We start from the raw sequence: 19,074 nt of genomic DNA, 5'->3' as shown, positions 1-19,074 counted from the left end.
GCAGAATTCCAAGCAGGCACTGACTGAACACATTTCAGACAGGCAGACTTAGGGCAAATGCGAGTATATAAAAATTCATGCAACGTTCTCTTGTTCACTGTCCGTATGGAAGAATCCTCAAATTGAAAGATTTTAGACAGACACTATGTTTAAATAAATAAATAATGATGTGGAATCAGTTTCTTTATATGAACCGCATTTGTGCTAAGTAACTTATCTGATGAAACACAGTTGTGCTGAATTTAGGACAGATTGCCATCAATGCCATCAAAACATAGGGCTTTTATTTATTTACTGCAAAATTGTTTAAAAGGTTATTTTCTCTAATTATCTTTAATTACCTTTAGCAAACAGTGGATGGAAACCTTTTTCTTAACCCTAAATTTTCTCTTACAGCGCAAAATAGTCCTAAATATTTCAGTGCAGAATGACATGTATTACTTTCCACTCCAATTCTGCCCAGAAGTAGAAAAGTAGCAAATAAATGTCACTTTTTTTCACAGTTGGTCGACTTGAATTGATAAAATGTACTCCATAGGAAAGGGAAGATTTGCTTCATAATTTGTCATGTAAGGAGAAAGTTTGAAGACAAAACTGTACACACACACAAACACAGACACACACATACCCAGAGACACACGCATACATAACAGTCACAAGATACATTATTCCATTAAAAATGTACATACACACAGCATGAGCTTCAAGTCACTCACCTATAAATATGCTTCTCTGACATTACAGTAAAGTCAAATACTTCAAATATTTGGCCCTGAATTTGATTACATGATTATCAATATTTTCATAAACAATATGAAATCTAAGTACAGGGCATATAATGGTATCAAGAAAATATTTTAAAAGCTGTTCTTCAATAAAGTTAAAGGTCATATAAAAACTCTATAAACCTTTTCTTCCTCTATAAAATTGAATTGGGTTAGGATCAAGAAAAATAAAAGGCTTCAGCCACTTGAATATTTGTACTAATGTCACTAATTTACCTTCCTTCTCATTAGAGAGCGGCCTGAAGATAACTTAATCTAGATGACTCGAAATAGTTAAGACTCACTTGCTTCACTTGAATCCAAAATTAGAGGTTAAAAGGTCAAATGTTACTACAGCATTGTGCATAATGGTAAAATACTGAAAATAGTCTGAATCCCCTTATATACCGAAAGGTTTGAATGTATTCTGATATACCTATACATGGGAATACACTGAAGCCATGAAAAGTCGTTTGTGAAGGGGTGTAAGTGTGAATGTGTGGAGACAAAGAGAAGTAAGGCACATCTCTGCGTGTTTGCTGGTCTGTATATGGGCATATAGTCATCCCTTGGTAACTGAGGGGAATTAGCTTTAGGAGCCTCACAGATAAATAGTATGTACACATAAACTATACACATCCTCTCATATACTTTAAATAATCTCCAGATTACTTAAAATACATAATATAATGTAAATGCTCTGTAAGTTATATTTTTATTTATAGTATTTTATTTTATTGTTGCATTGTTATTTTTTCTAATATTTTCTACTCACAATTGGTTGAATCCACAAAGGCAGAACGCACAGATACAGAGGGATGACTGTCCCTATATGTATATGTGCATATACAGAGAGAGAAGGAGGCGATCAAGATACATTGCTAAGTAAAAATCAGAAATAGCTAAAAGGTGCATGTAAAATTAATTCATAAATAAATTAATCTAACAAGCGTTAATGATACTATTAACAATATTTGCTGACAATTTCTATACAGGTGGTACTCACCTACACACTGGGTACATATTAACTCATTTAACCCTCACAACAATCCCATATTATTGGTTCTATTATTCTCCTCTTAAATAAGAAAAATAAAGCACAGAGTTACTAGGAAACAAAGTGCCTTCCTAGCAAACACAGCCAGCAAGTGTTGTTGCTATTTGCTTGTAAGTCTTCATTCTCGCCACAACCACCCCACCCTTGCTCCTCTCTTTCCTCTTCCTCTACCCTAAAGAGCCTGATTTTACAAATTACAACACCTGGATTTTGGAGTCCATGATCTTGTCAGGATTCAGCCCATGAGAGTAACCATCAGTGAGTGCAGAATAACAAAAGAAAAGAGGTTGAGGTGAGAGTATTTTCAGGCACCCCTCCCCGCCCTGCCCCCACCTCTCAAAGCGGCACTGCAATCCAATAGTGGCTGCACAGCTCTACTCATATCCACAGCTCTTGTTCCGTAATCCCTTTCCCACAGGTGCTGCTCTCACTGGGTTTCAGTGAAACCTCCCTCTCCTTAATTGGTCCTAGCAGTAACAGATCTCACTTTTTGGGCACCTAGGCTGCCTCATCATTCCTTGTTGCTTTTCTTAATACTTCTATAAGTAGTCCCCTCTTCAAAGTCTTCAGTGACCTCTGAGTCACCTATTTCCTGCCCAGACTGCTACTCATACAATAGCAGAAACAGGATTCGAACCCAGACACTCTGGCTCCAAAGGCTGTGCTATGCCTCTACTCACTCTGCAATACTGCCTGCCTCCCCACTATGCTGGTCTATTGAAAGACCACTAGGCCAGGTTCAATGATTCACACTTGTAAGCCTAGCACTTTGAGAGGTCAAGGTGGGAGGATCACTTGTGGTAAGGAGTTTGAGACCAGCCTGGCCAATAGGGTGAAATCCCATCTCTACTAAAAACACAAGAATTGGCCGGATGCGGTGGCAAACACCTGTAATCCCAGCTACTCAGGATGCTGAGGCACAAGAATAGCTTCGACATGGGAGATAGAGGTTGCAGTGAGCTGTGATCACACCACTGCACTCCAGCCTGGGAAACACAGCAAGACTCTGACTCAGGAAAAAAAAAAAGAGAGAGAGAAAGACAGGCTGCACTAAATTACCATCGGGGATTTTATCTGGGAAATAAGATTACAACAGGGAATTTAAATATGTATGTTTTATAGTTCTACAATATTTGAATTTTATTATCTATCCAACAAAAATGCACTGATGATGGACTGCACTTACTCCTAACTACTACTTTAAAGAAATTTGATTATACCTGTAGAATAATCTAATTAAGGCAGACAATCCACTTTGTAGTTAAATATTACTTGACAATCTTAACTACAATGTCTTTTCATAAAGTATGAATAATCATTCCCTAACACAGAAATCTAGACAATGTGTGGTAGATTTGTTACCCAGCATGATGCCTACATGACACAGGTGAATTTCTATCCCACCTTAACTCTGCTTATCTTCAGAAATAGGATGCCTGAGGCCAAAATTTCCCCTAGAGATCAAACTGGCCAAGACTTGTGGGATCCAAGGTGACAGCTTACTTGACCTCTGAAGAACCTCTAACTTCATTATATTCTAATTTTCATGCTAAACGATACACCCCACAGCACTATGACAGTTTATAATCACCATGACAACAACCCACTGAAACAATAAAAGGGGGGAAAAAGGCAGCACTCTGGTTTTGAGGAGTTCTCTGCCCATTCCCAGAAAAAAACTTGAATGTTCCTCGCTTATTTTTAATACCCATCCCTTTCATTAGAGACGCCTGTTTCTGTGACTTTCCAGCTCTCTTATCTTCTCAATTCCATGCCACCGAATAAAGCCTGCACTGCTACATGTTCACGTTCGCTTTTGGTATTGGTTTTGTAGCACCGAACAGACAAAGATGCCATTTTGATGGGAAACTGCTTTGTCGGTAACATACTGATGCTCTTGGACTGAAAAGAAAAATTCTTGAATAGGTAAGTATTAAAGGATTGTTTTTGAGTCAGGCTCACTCTGTTTCCCAGGCTGGAATACACTGGGCCTCAAATTCCTGTGCTCAACTGATCCCGCACCTACCCTCCTGAGTAACTAGGAGGACAGTTACATGCCACCATAACGGGCTAATTGTTATTTTTATTTAGTACAGACAGCGTCTCACTAGGTTGCCCAGACTGGTCTCAAACTCCCCAGCCTCAAGTGATCCTAGGCCTCCCAAATAACTGAAATCACAGGTATGAGCCACCACTGGCCTAAAGGATCATTAAATTACTGTTTCTCCTATTTTGATAAAGTACCAAGGTGCTATTAGGATCTAGCTCTTCTGATGGGATGAGAACCAACAAAAGGAAACGTTTAATATTATACTTTTACTATTTAAACAACAGATTTCAACCACCACAGAATTTTATGGTCTTCTTTTGGGACACTACTGATGTTCAATATGGTAAATTTGCTTCAAATTTCATCAAATCTCTAAATTCTGTAAGGTACATTTTATAGGGTACTAGAGTCTAAGTTGCATCTCAGCCTCACGATTGCTAACCTAACCTCAACTGTTGCTCCGCTTGGCCACAGTGCTGAGAAGCCTTGTGCCCTCCTTTCCATGCAGCAAACACAACACGCTCAGGCAACTTCTCCAATATTACAAGTTTCCTCCAGAAATGGCCTTTAGCTAGAAACGGAATTCAATAGGAACGATTTTGCCTCATCACTAGATACTTTGGAATGTATGTGTTTTTTCTAAATACTCAAGGATCACTGCTGTAATTTTCTTGCTAGGTAAATGAAATTTTAATCTCCATTTTTAAACGGCAACCAAGAACTAATAACAGATATGTATTCCTGACACTACATGGCTCAAGTAATGTTTTATATTAGCACTTAACATTAAATTAACCAAATTCATTCAGGGGAAAGAATCATAAAAACTCAATCTTTCTTCAGTTCTTTCAATCTTTCACTTCCTCTCAATGTGAAATATCAAACCCATCAATTATATATGTGGCATTTCCTAAAAGATGAATCTAGCTTACCAGAAAAAAAAATACAAATCCAGAATTCCCCCACCTCTAGGTATAGAAAGCCTCCAGATGTCACTCAAATTCAACTCTCTTACCAAGGATTTACTAATGAATGACTGCCAGCAGTGAATATACTCTGGCCCCAAATCCTTCTGCCTCTATGACGTCAAGACCTCCACAGCCCTGTGCTTCCTGAGCAAACATGTGAGAAAAATTCAGGTCATTCATTATCAGAGCATAAATGCTAACAATCAATGTCTCCCAGCCATAGCTGTTATCCTGACCTAAGACCCATCTGTCATCAACATCTAAATCAGCGAACATTATTTTCAGACTTAATTTTGCTGGAATAAAGCCATTTAGTCTGTAGGTGAGGCAAGAAAGGAGATTAACTACACATTTTAAGTAAATGACGTATCTTATAATCACATATGTAAAACATTTCAGTTAGGCATTAATACATCTAGGCACAAATTATTTCCCTTCCTCTGTAGAGACTGATAGCCATGTACTGACTTTTCATCCTTCCATATATGAAATATACGAAGGACAAAAGGAATAGTTATTTTATCTAATTTTCCTGGTTACAGTAGTTTACTGACACCCAACACTGTTTTTGAAATCAAAATGGTAATAAGACTCTGGTATAAGGAAGCCTGTGTCATTTTTCATGGCTTGCTTCTGCTGTCAGGGCTGCCTGAAAGACTCACTGGCTATGTTGCTCCAACTTTGTAAATCACAACCAGACTCAGTCTTCACAAGGCATGTTCTGTATTAATCTCTAGAAACAACGAAATGTGTCCCTTCTCTTGTCCATGCACGCTAATAAAAATAAAATAGAAAACCCTTAATGAAGGAAAGAAATAATTAAGAGAAAATAACTGCAAGCAAAAATCTATACTTAACTGTAAACTGAAAACATAACATAACCATATTCAGATTTAGAGTGTGTTACTGATATTGGAGTATGGTATTTTGTGAAGTCTTTAATGATTCTCAATTTATTTATTCCAGAAGAATTCTTTGTTTGTTCCTAAAGAACTATTAGTGAAAAGTATTTACTAAAATATAAAATGTCACTTTGAACCTGGACACTTCTGGCATAATGATGTGATTATGCACGTTGCTTTTTTTTTTTTTTTTTTTTTTGTGAGACAGGGACTCACTCTTGCCCAGACTGCAGTATCATGGTGCAATTGCAGCTCACCGCAGCCTCAACCACCCAGGCTTGAGCAATCCCTCTAATTCAGCCTCTCGAGTAGCTGGGACTTCAGGTACAAGCTACCATGTGTACCTGAAGTCTCAAGCCACTCGAGAGGCTGAGGTAATTATTTGTTGTTGTTGTTGTAAAGATGTCTCTCACTATGTTGCCTAGGCTGAGCCTGAACTCCTGAGATCAAGGGATTCTCCAGCATTGGCCTCCCATAGTACTGGGGTTGCCTACTGGTGTAAGCCATTGCACTGGCTGTGAATTGCATTTTGCTTTTCATACTGAAGAAGAGAATTCTTTTACAGCCTTATTCACTTAAAGAGAGATATTTGTCGCATGAAAACCAAAACAAAGATGAATTTTTTAAACGTGAGTGAAGGTCAGCTTAATTTAACAAAGCTCTATAATTAGCAATTAAATGAATCCATAAAAATAAATGTTAAGAATTCCTATTCACCAAAACTGAACAACATTCTCACATGCCTTTTTTCAAATGGTGTGACTGGTATCATCAACTGATTCAAAGAAAGCCTCAAACTCCAGAATCAGGATAGGACTGAATTTGAAAGGGTAAGGGGGGGATTGGGTGGGAATGTTGGTAGAGTGCATGAAAGAGAGAGAGGTTTACTGGGAGGAAGAAAGTAAAAAGGATAATATAGTGTCCCCTCCCAAGAGTAAAGAGCTCAAAGAAAGCATATTTTTATTTAAGTGTTGTGTATTTCATAATGCTCCTGGGTAATGCTATAGGTAGTATCAATGTCAATAGGAAGAAATATGCATTATGCTTTTATTTTCAGTTATATTTGTTTTAGGTGAAAAAGCAAAAAAAAAAAACATAATTGCAATTGCTGAAAATAAATGTCAATATGAGCTGTATTAAAAAATTGAGAGGCCGGGCGCGGTGGCTCAAGCCTGTAATCCCAGCACTTTGGGAGGCCGAGGCGGGTGGATCAGGAGGTCAAGAGATCGAGACCATCCTGGTCAACACGGTGAAACCCTGTCTCTACTAAAAATACAAAACATTAGCTGGGCATGGTGGCGCGTGCCTGTAATCCCAGCTACTCAGGAGGCTGAGGCAGGAGAATTGCCTGAACCCAGGAGGCGGAGGTTGCGGTGAGCCGAGATCGCGCCATTGCACTCCAGCCTGGGTAACAAGAGTGAAACTCCGTCTCAAAAAAAAAAAAAAAAAAAAAAAAATTGAGAAAGACTTCAAAATGGGCCAAAGGAAAAAACAAGATAAATTAGTAGGTGGCCTGACTAGCTCGTGTGTGTCTCTGGCTTTTATTGTCTTTGAGCCATTTTACAACTCTGAAAAAATAGAAACTGACCGCAATCTCATTTACTAACAGAAAAATGATAGAAAGGGAAATGGACTCTGTGCCCAATGGAATCCAATTGATTACTGCCTTGTGGAAATTGACCATTTTTGCGTCATTTTTTTTTTTTTTTAAGAGACCAAGTCTCAGTTTGTCACCCAGGCTGGAGTGCAGTGGTGCAATGTTGGTTCACTGCAACTTCTGCCTCCTGGGTTCAAGCCATTCTTCCACATCAGCTTCCCGAGTAACTGGAATTACAGATGTCTGCCACCACACCTGGCTATTTTTTTTTTTTTTTTGTAGTTTTAGTAGAGACGGGGTTTCACCATGTTGACCAGTCTTGTCTCAAACTCCTGACCTCAAGCGATCTGCCTGCCGCAGCCTCCCAAAGTGTTAGGATTACAGGCATGACTCACTATGCCCTGCCTTCCACATCTTTTTGTGAATTTATTTCAGCACTTCTTTTCTGACTTTAAATGTGTGTGATACTTTAACTTCTCATTTGAATCAGTTGTAATATCTTACTGGTTCCCTCATTAATTAACCAGTTAAAAAGAATCTTTGGCATGCATTCATTATTTATATGTCATAATTTATTTTTTAAATTATTCTTTAGCTCTACACAAAGGCATATGTACACACACTCACAGACACATATACGAATCAAATTTAATATTATATTATGCTTGGATTTTAAGTATTTTTCTTCACATTGTTTTTTAAAATTTGTTCAGTAAGCATGGATTACTTCAATAATTGGAAAAAAAAAGCTTTAAAAAACTATGAAAAAAGTAAAGTAAATCTTTCAAAGTATCTACACTTGTCTCTAGCTCTCAAACATGTGATTTTAATATCTGTGATTAGGCCAAGCATAGTGATTCATGCCTGTAATCCCAACACTTTGGGAGGCCGAGGCAGGCAGATCACTAGAGGCCAGGTGCTGGATACCAGCCTGGCCAACATAGTGAAACCCCATTTCTACTAAAAGTACAAAAATTAGCCAGATATGGTGGCATATGCCTGTATCCCAGCTACCAGGGAGGCTGAGGCATGAGAATCACTTGAACCCTGTAGGCGGGGATTGCAATAGACTGCCATTGCACCACTGCACTCCAGCATGGATGACAGAGCAAGACTCTGTCTCAAAAAAACAAACAAGCAAAAATCTGTGATTAGGTGAACCGCTTAGAAGCAGCTGGTTTCTAAATCACCACAACTATCATATTTTCCTTTTTAAAAACGTGAGGAACATATACATTGGGAAGTAAGAATTGTAAATCTTAATGAATATATCACTCTGATATGGTTTGACTGTGTACCCACTCAAAATCTCATCTTGAACTGTAAACCTTATATTGCCCAAGTGTCAAGAGAGACATCAACTGGATGCAATTAAATCATGAGGAGGGTTTCCCCCATGCCATTCTCATGATAGTGAGTTCTCACAAGATCTGATGGTTTTATAAGTTTTAGACAGTTCCTCCTGCATTCATTCTCCTTCCTACCACCTTGTGAAGAAACTGCCTTCTGCCATGATTGTAAGTTTCCTGAGGCCTCCCCAGCCATGCAGAACTGTGAGCCAATTAAAATTATTTCCTTTAGAAATTACTCACTCTCAGGCAGTCTTTATAGCAGTGTCAAAACAGACTAATATAGGCTCTATCAATATAAATGTCAAGATAATATATTTTTAAAGGTCTATCAGAAATAGGCTAAAATAAGAATTTATACATGTGTTCTAGAAGAACAACTATCCCTTAAATTTTATTTGGAGAAACACTAAAACATTAAACTTCAAGCTGTGTCATCCAAGTATCAGGGAGATAAGGTCCTTAATCTGGTTGGTCAGGCCACAGACTCCTCAGTTGTTCCAGAGAACTCATCTAAATTATTGGATGTAGAGTTTTATCTTCTGCTAATCCAAAGGAAAAAAAAAATCTTTGTACTCCATAGCCTGTCATATTAAAAAAGCACAAATGCATTAAAGATAGTAATAATACTTAAAAGTAAAATTAAGTCTATAAATACAAAAAGGTAAGCAAATGTCAGAAGGTTATAAGGACATTGATTTCATGTAAATGTAGATATGTAAATTCTTTAAATTTGCTTGTTTTTATGTCAATATCACCAGAGAGTTCATTATAAAATCTCAGTCAATTTTCTTACTAAATAAGCCAATATAGTTGAGTGAATAATTCCTTCTTTTGTCTTAGTCTAAGCACTGAGAACAGAAATAAAGTACTCTGAAAACTTATTAAGACTAATCAAAAAAGGATAAAACAAAGTTTCAGAATTTTGATGGGTTGAATTGTGTCCTCCCCCCACACACAAAAAAAATTCAGTCCTAATCCCCAGTGCTATTAAGCATGACCTTATTTGAAAATAGGGTCATTGCTGATGATCAAGTTGGAGTCATTAGGCCAGGTTCCATTCCAATATGTCTATATCTTTATAAAAAAGAAATATGGACTCAGAGACAGACATATAAAAAGAAGGCACGGGAAGAATGCCATTACAAGCCAACAAATGCTTGAATCCCCAAAAGCTAGAGGAGAGGCACAGAATAGATCTTCCCTCACAGCCCACAGAAAGAACCAACCTGCTGACACCCTAATCTTTGACTTCCAGCCTCTGGAAATTGAGACAATGCATTCCTATTGTTTAAGTGGTACAGTTCGTGCTACTCTGTGACAACAGCTCCAGTAAGCTAATATAAAAATTGGCATTTCATTGTCTAATTTCAAATGCTACTTTTGATCTCAAAAAAATATGCTGAAACTTTGCTATTCTCTAAACACATTAATAATGAATGAACAAGATATTTCTCAAGAGTCATTTTTTCCTCCAAACTCACCACCCATCAACACGCAAACACACACCAGAAAAAAGGAGCAAAAATAAATATTTGAAAAGGATATAGTAATTTTTTAAACACAAATTATAATTGGCCCTTCTAGTCATCCATATATCAATGACCACTGTTAGCGATGTTCCCTTAACATCAGTTATTTCACACTTTACAGCCATACTTTCAAATTTTGAGGACATTTCAAAGTATATGTTTTATCTTAAGTATAAAAATCAAATGAGATAAGGTAATAAAGAACAAAAGGTAAAAGACAAAGCAGGATTAAACAAAATTCAAGTGAAAAATTGCTGAAATGTTGATTAAACCTAACAGAGCTCATTAGCCATTAATAGATAGTAGCGTTAAAGTAAAAAAGAATAAGCACATTGTGTTATACAGATTAACCCCTTTCCTTCAGAAATCAGAGATAAGCCAAAAATCACATTTTCCCTTATACAAAGAGATTACAAATAATACAAAAAGATACGTTGATCTCAGAGAACGCTGATTGTACCTGTTTATTATAAGTGGGCTTTATTTAATAAGCAATAATTAAAATATTAAAGAAAAACCTTATATAAAAATTAAAACAGACTACCCTATTACTGAATTACATACTATACCTCTACCATTAATCATAACATCCTTTTAAGAGATAAAAATCTCAAGGAAATTACAGTAACTATTTGTTTAATTCAGAAGGACTACCTTGGGAAGGGAAGAAACAAATTCATATGTGTTACAGAATTCTGACTGCATGACCTACTATACAAAGAAATTAAGTTCCTCAGTAACAGCTAAAAATTTTGTAATATATATACAAGGAGATTTTTGAAAATATTCCAGAAAGAAGGTATAATTTAAAGAAAAAACAACAAAAACAAAAACAAAAAATTGTTCACTAAGCTGAGTTAGTTGGGTACAGGAGGAGTGAAGGAACCAGCAGGCTAGGAGATTCCATGCAGCCTGCTCACACATGCAGAGTCCTACAGACAAATCTTACATGAGGAAAATTAAAAGCATTACACATTTTTTAAATCAAATTTTAAATGTCTATACATCTATACTCAAAGATGTTGAGATTAGAACAAATATATAAGCCATCATTAATATTTACCTTTTCCTCCAAATTTTTCCTTGAATTTAAAAAAGATGGAATTTGAAGCTATGTAGCAAGATGATTTCTCCATAGCAATTAAACTAGAAAGCAGATTTCTAAGCATTACAGTAGAAACAGAGTAATATAAGGAGATAGGGAAGTGACATATGTTTTACAATTTAATAAAATGTATCAAAGATAAAAGTATCTCTCTTTATTAAAAAGTCAAAGTTCTAATTCAAGCAACATATACTTGATACTGGGTTATTCTCAAAGCAGAGAGCATTTTAAATGAAAGAGTGTGATTTTTTTTTCATATTTTCAAGTCACTTGTCAGAATTCGTTATAGCTTATAGTCTTTTAAAGGTTTTGAGATGACTGATGTGTAGTCATCAAAGCTCTTTGGAATTGTTGTCTGAAAAAAGGATGTCTAGGAAAAGCAGTGCTATAAAAAGAGGAACTATCACTTTTATGTTTTAAAAAATCAAGCAGAGCTTTTATTTGCCTAATTCCTACTTCACATTGCACTTTGCACTTTCTAGGGAAAAAGTCTTTCCACAGAAACATGTAACATTGCTTTTGAAAGACTAGAAGCAACCAACTAAAAATTAAGAAATTGTTGCAAATTAAATCTGTAGTACAACTGCATCCGGCCGGGCGCGGTGGCTCAAGCCTGTAATCCCAGCACTTTGGGAGGCCGAGGCGGGTGGATCACGAGGTCAAGAGATCGAGACCATCCTGGTCAACATGGTGAAACCCCGTCTCTACTAAAAATACAAAAATTAGCTGGGCATGGTGGTGCGTGCCTGTAATCCCAGCTACTCAGGAGGCTGAGGCAGGAGAATTGCCTGAACCCAGTAGGCGGAGGTTGCGGTGAGCCGAGATCACGCCATTGCACCCCAGCCTGGGTAACATGAGTGAAACTCCGTCTCAAAAAAAAAAAAAAAAAAAAAAAAAAAAAAAGAGCAGCTGTTGGATAAATAAAAGTACATTCTCTGCATCAAACTACAAAACATTAAAAAACATAGTGACATTTGATTAAATGATTATTTATTAAAGGCAGTTCCATATGGCTTTTACACAGATTCTTTCACATAAACACCAGCTTCTCTTTTTACGTTAGAAGTTGAGAAGTGCTTATCTCTAAAACAGTCAGACATACTTAGTTCCAATTTTGTCCTTTGAGAAAAAAAATTTATTTTAATGTGTTTTATATCTTGGCCAGATTGATTATGTATAGCTGGGCTTTAATGTTTTGCATTGTTCAACTTTGTGTGCCAGAATCTGCTTCTCTTCATCTGAAACTCCTCTATTCCTCAACTTGAACATGATTTTTTTTTCTTCCCCTACATGTGCCCAAGTAAAACACTGAAGTAAAGCTCATTCAAGAGAACCATACACCTATAGAAAGGAGGCAATTTCTCTATGCCATGACCTTTTGGTAAGTTATTTTGGAACAAAAATATTTGTGTTCTTATGGCTTAGAAACATTTTTCTATATTGGGTTTTTTTTTTTTTTACAGTAAAATAAATGCATGTGTGCAATGAATCTTTTTAGTCACTAAAATATTTTTCATTTCTTAGTTAAATGATAATTATGTAATCATATGAGTCAAAACAAAAAGAAGAAATAATCTTGTGCTTTCTGTACATGTTAGAGAAAATTACTTGGGGAACTTATTAAAAGTATCTATTTCCCAAGTCACTTATGTAGAGAATCTGAATAAACTGTTCAAGCCAAAAACCTGTAGAGTTTGGAGGATTTGTGAATAGATGCTGTAAGCAATAAATGGAACTCATTTCAATGTTCTTAAAAATATACAAATAAATATTAAAATGCTTCTTTACTTATTTTTTGTTGGCTGTTTCATTGTTACTCCATATGTAACTACCAAAAAGTAGGTCTTACACTACCCCAGTTATGATCAGGGTTTGATGTAATATGGCAAGAGTCTTCATGTTGCACTGACACTAACTGCCAAATCCCTCTCATTGGTTGGCCACTGACACATCTCGAAGATACAACTAGGACTAGTTAATAACAACAACAAAAAAGCCAGTAAACACAGTTGAAAAAGCCTCATATAGCAAAGAATCATTTTTAAGAATTAAATGAGCATATAATAAACATTCAATTTCAACTTGAAACATTCATTATTCAGACATTCATTCACCAATCTTTCTATGATGGGCTAAAACCCTACAAGGTTTAGATCTCCTACTCCCTATTTCATGTCACCTTTAGCAGGAAAATAATTTAAACGTCTGTAATGCTACAGAGTTAATTGATCTTACAGTTTTACCAACAGTCCCTAATTAAAGCATCTACAACTAAGTTAACATATATGCTATATCTACTTTGCCTTCATCAAGTCTTTCAAAAATAAAAGCATTCAATCAAGTTTCCATAGAAAGAGCAATAATATATTTGGCTTATATTTCAGTAGTTTATATAATTTTTAATTAAATTATACAATTACAATAGTTAAGTATAAACTGGCCTGGTAACCACAATTGGTGGACATTAGTTGGTATTTTTAACAGAGAGACCAGAGCTCTGGTTAACCAAGTAAGTTAGTTAAGGTCAGGTCAATGAAGACAATTTCTTCTATGGTTTCATTTAAGAACCTGAAGGGTGTTCTGCCTTCACTGTCAATGCTAGTTTTGTTTAGTTACTTTGGAAGCTTCTCCCACTTAGCTTATCTTTGTGAAAAGATAGTGGAAAAAGTTATTCACAAGTTTTTCTTTCTCACTTCCCTACTGTGGTTTTTAAGCTGAATGAATTAGCTTCTGGGCAAATCATTACTTTAAGAAAAATGAAAGTTATGTAATCCGAAGCAAAGAGAGGAGGGAAACTTCTTTCCATGAGATGAAAATGGTCAATAAATTAAGGAAATTATTTCTAATAGACTTGCAAATAATTTAGGTATTTCTTCAATAATAAGATCCTCTGTGTTTTGCAAATGCTGTACTTTATTTCTTTAAGAAGTAACATTTTTAGAAAACATAATTGAACATGTTAAATTACACAATGCTTAGGACATGCAACAGTTTGTCCACAATCAAAAGAATTTTTTTATTCTGAATGCTTTACTATGTAAATGATAAAGAAGGGAAGGAAATAAGTTTAAAAGCCCTGAATGCAGAGGGCCCCTACTATATAGCTAAAAAACATTATATAACCTGGACGATGTTCTATCGTTTTGACTTGGAGTTTTATCCTGTGGTTTTTCTACAATTAACTGTCTTTTGTAGCACTGACACCAACCGTCAAATCTCTCTCATTGGTTGGCCACTGACACGTCTCAAAGATACGTCAAAGACTCAAACTTTGCATGTTCTCACTTCAAAGACAGTAAGGATTTGGCCTCACAGCTATTAAATGAAGCCAGGAAGCAACAGCAAGAGCTTGACAGACAGATGAGCTCATCTTCACTGCTATCCCTATAGCCAAAAGAAAAATTTTTCTCCAGTACTTGCTTTTGTCAACAGTAATGAAAAGAACTCAGAAAAAGATGATTAAACCTTGAAAAACTAAGCCTTTTAAATATTTGGGGACTTCAGACTTAGATCATCCAACTTCTCGTTTCTGCTCTTTTGTATACCTTCCAATTGCTTTGCTATACCAGTCAATGTAAAATCAATTTGAGACTTTGTTGAAGGATGTTCAGCTATTAACATCTGAATGTGTCGGAGTTCAGAACAATAGGTGAGAATCTTCAAAGCAACGGCAACTGCAGCTGCAGAAGTCTGTGGTCCAAGTGCCCTCAGTGTAATATCACTTTCCAACCACAGTTTCTGCCACACTGCCCCAGCAAAGCATTGTATAAATGTGTTCATGTTTGACCATAAACTCAAAGGAACAGGATATAGATACAGGATGAACAACCAAAATATTTTTCTGCAGTAAGATTCTTTTTCCTTAATTCCCTTTTAACTCACAAGAAGGGATAATGATAGTTCTTCAGTCTGGCCCTCAACAACCAGGACCCATGATAAACTCAAGAGATGTGCTCAAGGTATAGCGGAGAAGAAAACACTGAAAGAAATTTAGGTAAGAAGGTAATACATGAACTTCAGCACTGATCAAGCAGGAGTAGCGTAGAGTCCCCTGGGCTTACTAGTACGATCACGTTATACCAACAAAGAGAGCAGTTCATCAGCACCCGCTGGAACGCAACTGTATCTCTGATGATGCCTTTGAGGCTACACTATATTTGATACAGCTTATGTACATAAAAATGATTTATTCAGTGTTTTTCAGTTTCTATTAACAGTGTCAGCTATCTTTTAAGGGAATGACTAAAAACCTTTTCAGAAGGAAGAGTATTTAGAAGTATTAGATGCCATAACTCAACCATTATTCTTGAGAAATACAGCAGCACTACCTGAAAAATAAAAATGAGTTCCAAACTAACTGCCATTTTTCTAAGCAAAAGTATAGATAAGAAGCCTGGCCATGATAAAATGTGGGTTTTAATAAATGTTGAAAAATATCACAAAGTATGTATTTTCAAATTAGGGTAATTATTTTCTGCTTTTTAATCAGGATAGTGAGAAAAATGCATGAGAAAATTCAGAAGGCTAGTAGACTTTTCAACTATCCAAAAATCTAGGCAAAAAATGAATGTGCCAAAATTTTGATCTGAAATGATTTGAGATTTATTGTCAAAGAGGGACTATTTTAAATTAGAATTAAGAATACTGAAATACAGCCCATAGAATATTGGCATTGTCCTGGCTTAATAAGGATTTTGTAATATTAACGCTTGTCCTGATTATGAAAAAGAAAAATTCATTTATGTTATATTTCAAAACAGGTGGGTATATCTGGATGAAAAGCGTTATTTCCTGGAAATTTTTACATTTACAATAAACATTTACATCATTAAGTTTACCAGCACTTTTTAACCTTGTTTAATACATTCAGTATTAATATTGAGTCCTTCCTGAATGTCGAGCACCGTGCTAGGTAGGTACTGAAGATACAAAAACAAAAAACAAAAAGAGTAAGGGTCATCAAGGGCTCTCTCAAGGCAGGTGTGTAGTGGTCAGTCTACTGGCTCTGGATGCAGTACTTATTAATCATATAACATGCCTCATGTGTTTCCAGAAGCTCGATCTAATGAGTGTATAAAATATAAATGGCTCACGAGGGTATGTATGTCTGATTACAACTACAGCTATTACAAGTATGTAATATAGCAGTATGTTTATTTCCTCAGTATGCTGTTTGGAACCATTGCTCCTTCCAATTTAGCATGCTGTCTTCAAACATGACTCCCCTCCATGGGACAAGAGGCCAATAGGAATAAATCATCCTTATTTCTAAGAGCACTTTATAAAAATTTAGGTAAAGAACAATTCCTAAAGCTAATTATCCTTCTCTCACAATTATTATAAAAACTGCAATTGTTGACAGACTATTTTGGAAGAACATGTGTCTTCTGCAGAAGCTTAATGCCTTATACCTTTTATTTATTTGTTTTAATTAATTACTTAAGGAAGGAGTACTTTCAAGATTTCAAGAAGCCAAACTTGTAGCTTCTGATAGAAGATTCAATCTGAAGAGAATGGTTTACTCTGGTGACAAGGAGAAAGGCAAGCTGTTGAAGCAGAAGAATCATGAGAAGACTTTTCAAGCACCATTCTTTGTTTTCTAAAGGAAGGTAGGGGCTGGGAGGCGGGGTGGCTATGCTGTTTTTCAAAAAGTCTCACTCTGTTGCTGCTTTAAAGGTCTGACTCCCAAGGCTTACCTACTCAATGACAGAGAAAAAGGAATCATTCTGATTTTCTTCTTATACACAATGGTATTCCTTTAAATCAGTAGTGTTTTAATTACCTTGAAATATACAAATCCTTCACTCCCTTTTATGTTCAAGGGAAAACATTTTAGCAGAAATCAAGATTATCTTTAAAAATCTATCAAGCTAGATATTGAATTATTCCTTTGATTTATGGCCTTAACAGTTTGCATATTTGCTAGAAGCACTGTTCGTTATGACTCTACAAAAATGAAGTGTGTAAAGTAGTGCAGGGGTTCATTATTGCTGATCAGCAACTGGAAAGCTAGAGTCCCTTCTTCCTTGCTAACCACATGATAATTCTCAGGATAATCAGGGGCATAATTTTGCTGGCACATAGTGTTTGTTTTTGCTGTGATTTTTTTAATAGGAAAAAGAAGAATTTATGGTAAAATATTATCTCTTATTTTTCTACTTAGCGGCACCAGATTTCACAGGCAATCTTAGTCAAATATATAGGATTTCTTTGTTTCCAAGGGTTATATGTACAATGGACACTGAAATTCTTGAAAATGTCAGAAACATGTCTTTCCTTTTTTGTACTGTAGCAATGAGGAAGTGCTCCCTGTGCATCTGTTAAAGAGAGAAACAGCCTCAACATATGGCTTAGCAGTGAGTATATAGATGGAATGAAGATCAACCCATCCATATTAAATCACCAAATAGTATTAGTAGTTAACAAGACAATTCCTCCATATTCTGTTTTTTAATTCATAACCAACGGTAATCCTGTTAGACCAGACAAATGAATGCTCAGCTGCCACTTAATTGTTAATGACACAAAAGAATATAGGGCATTCAGCAATCATATTCTTAATAATTTTCAATGTATACTTTAATAAGTAGTGACATTTTCAGCCCACGGATTCAAAACAATTTGATGGAATTTGCCAAGGGTTATAATTTTGTTGTCATATCTTTTTGCTCTTAGGGAAAGGGCTTTCCATCTAAACCCCAGGCATTGGTTTGAATCCCTGTGGACTCAAGCATATGTTCAAGGGATTCATAGTCTATTCTTCTTGAGTAATTTAGATAATCACATGAAACAAATTCCTCTTCGATGCCAACTGTGTTCTCCTATAGGTTTACAGGGTATATGATGCCACAAGATGGAACAGGCAATAATCAAGACACACTAACCACATGAAATTTTAAGTTCCCATCTTTAGGGCAAAAATATTAAATTACCTATTTTACTCAAAGAGTCATTCGGTTTCTTTAAATGTCCCTTAAAATTCTTTTATTATTTTTTTATATGCCAATAACAGAAGAGTTGACAATCTCTACTTATGAAGATCATAACATCCATCACATATATCCCACAAAACTCAAATATCACCAAATCAAATATTCTATAGCACAACATAAAAATCTCATGTTTCCTTTTTACCACTTGGCATAGATATTACTAAGGCATTGATTTTTCCCAGTCTAAGGACATTAAAGGTCAATAACTTTGTGACATTAGTATTTTGTCAATAATAGCAATGCTCTACTCGTGTTTTTCTACATATTGCCACAATCCTTAAAATAAGAATAAAAGCCAGAACAAAATCTTTTATATCTCAAAAGAAAGGACAGTAAATTATTTAAAATGCAAAGATTAAAGCAAAGAAACTTAGATAGAAAACATGCCCTATTTTAAGCTCCAACTTTAGTTCATACTAATTTGCAGCATGAACTAAAATGCAAACTGAAGCATTTAATCAATTCTTGTGCTTATGGCTTCTCATTCCCAGCCACTTTCCTCCTGTTTCTACTTGGGTGCTGTCTAGCTTCTGGCATTCCACACCAATAGTTCCAAGAAGGTCTGCCTCTCAGTATCTTTCTTTCTTAGGGGTACAGCCTGTTTCTTCAGCCCATTTGGATCCCATTTTCTTTTTAGATACACAAAACAAAACTGAAAGCATTTCCTTTGTTCATAATATACCGAGAGAGAGAGAGACAGAGAGAGAGACAGAGAGAGAGAGACACATACTCTCTCTCTCTCTCTCTCTCTGTCTCTC

General features: G+C 35.9%; 1 protein-coding gene and 2 long non-coding RNA genes across 7 annotated transcripts in view; 1 reads left to right on the top strand and 2 right to left on the bottom strand.

Annotated features, from left to right (window-relative positions):
• LOC116533886 overlaps window positions 1-18,576 on the top strand; it is a 28,288-nt gene extending 9,712 nt beyond the window's left edge. The window contains exon 3 of the long non-coding RNA XR_004261495.1: window positions 18,505-18,576. This is a non-coding gene — a long non-coding RNA (uncharacterized LOC116533886). The remainder of the gene's footprint in view (window positions 1-18,504) is intronic.
• The window catches only part of PDE3A (phosphodiesterase 3A), a 325,385-nt gene that overhangs the window by 194,637 nt on the left and 111,674 nt on the right, over window positions 1-19,074 (bottom strand). The window contains exon 1 of one of the 5 annotated variants that reach the window (XM_032253815.1): window positions 2,025-2,142. The exons of the other annotated variants lie outside the window; for them this stretch is intronic. Coding sequence (XP_032109706.1) covers window positions 2,025-2,042 — 18 coding nt within the window. The 5' untranslated portion in view covers window positions 2,043-2,142. Of the gene's footprint in view, window positions 1-2,024; window positions 2,143-19,074 lie in introns of those variants that run through there. 5 annotated transcript variants of the gene reach the window in all.
• Window positions 4,783-18,630, bottom strand: LOC116533887. Its single transcript, XR_004261496.1, has 3 exons — window positions 18,619-18,630; window positions 7,517-7,522; window positions 4,783-5,745 (listed from the first exon to the last, which is right to left on the bottom strand). It is a non-coding gene; the product is annotated as an uncharacterized LOC116533887 (long non-coding RNA).

This window comes from Sapajus apella, unplaced genomic scaffold (genome assembly GCF_009761245.1).
Source record: "Sapajus apella isolate SASKATOON/1434 unplaced genomic scaffold, GSC_monkey_1.0 scaffold84, whole genome shotgun sequence".
Classification (NCBI taxonomy): domain Eukaryota; kingdom Metazoa; phylum Chordata; class Mammalia; order Primates; family Cebidae; genus Sapajus; species Sapajus apella.
This window is presented reverse-complemented; position numbering and strand designations above follow the sequence as displayed.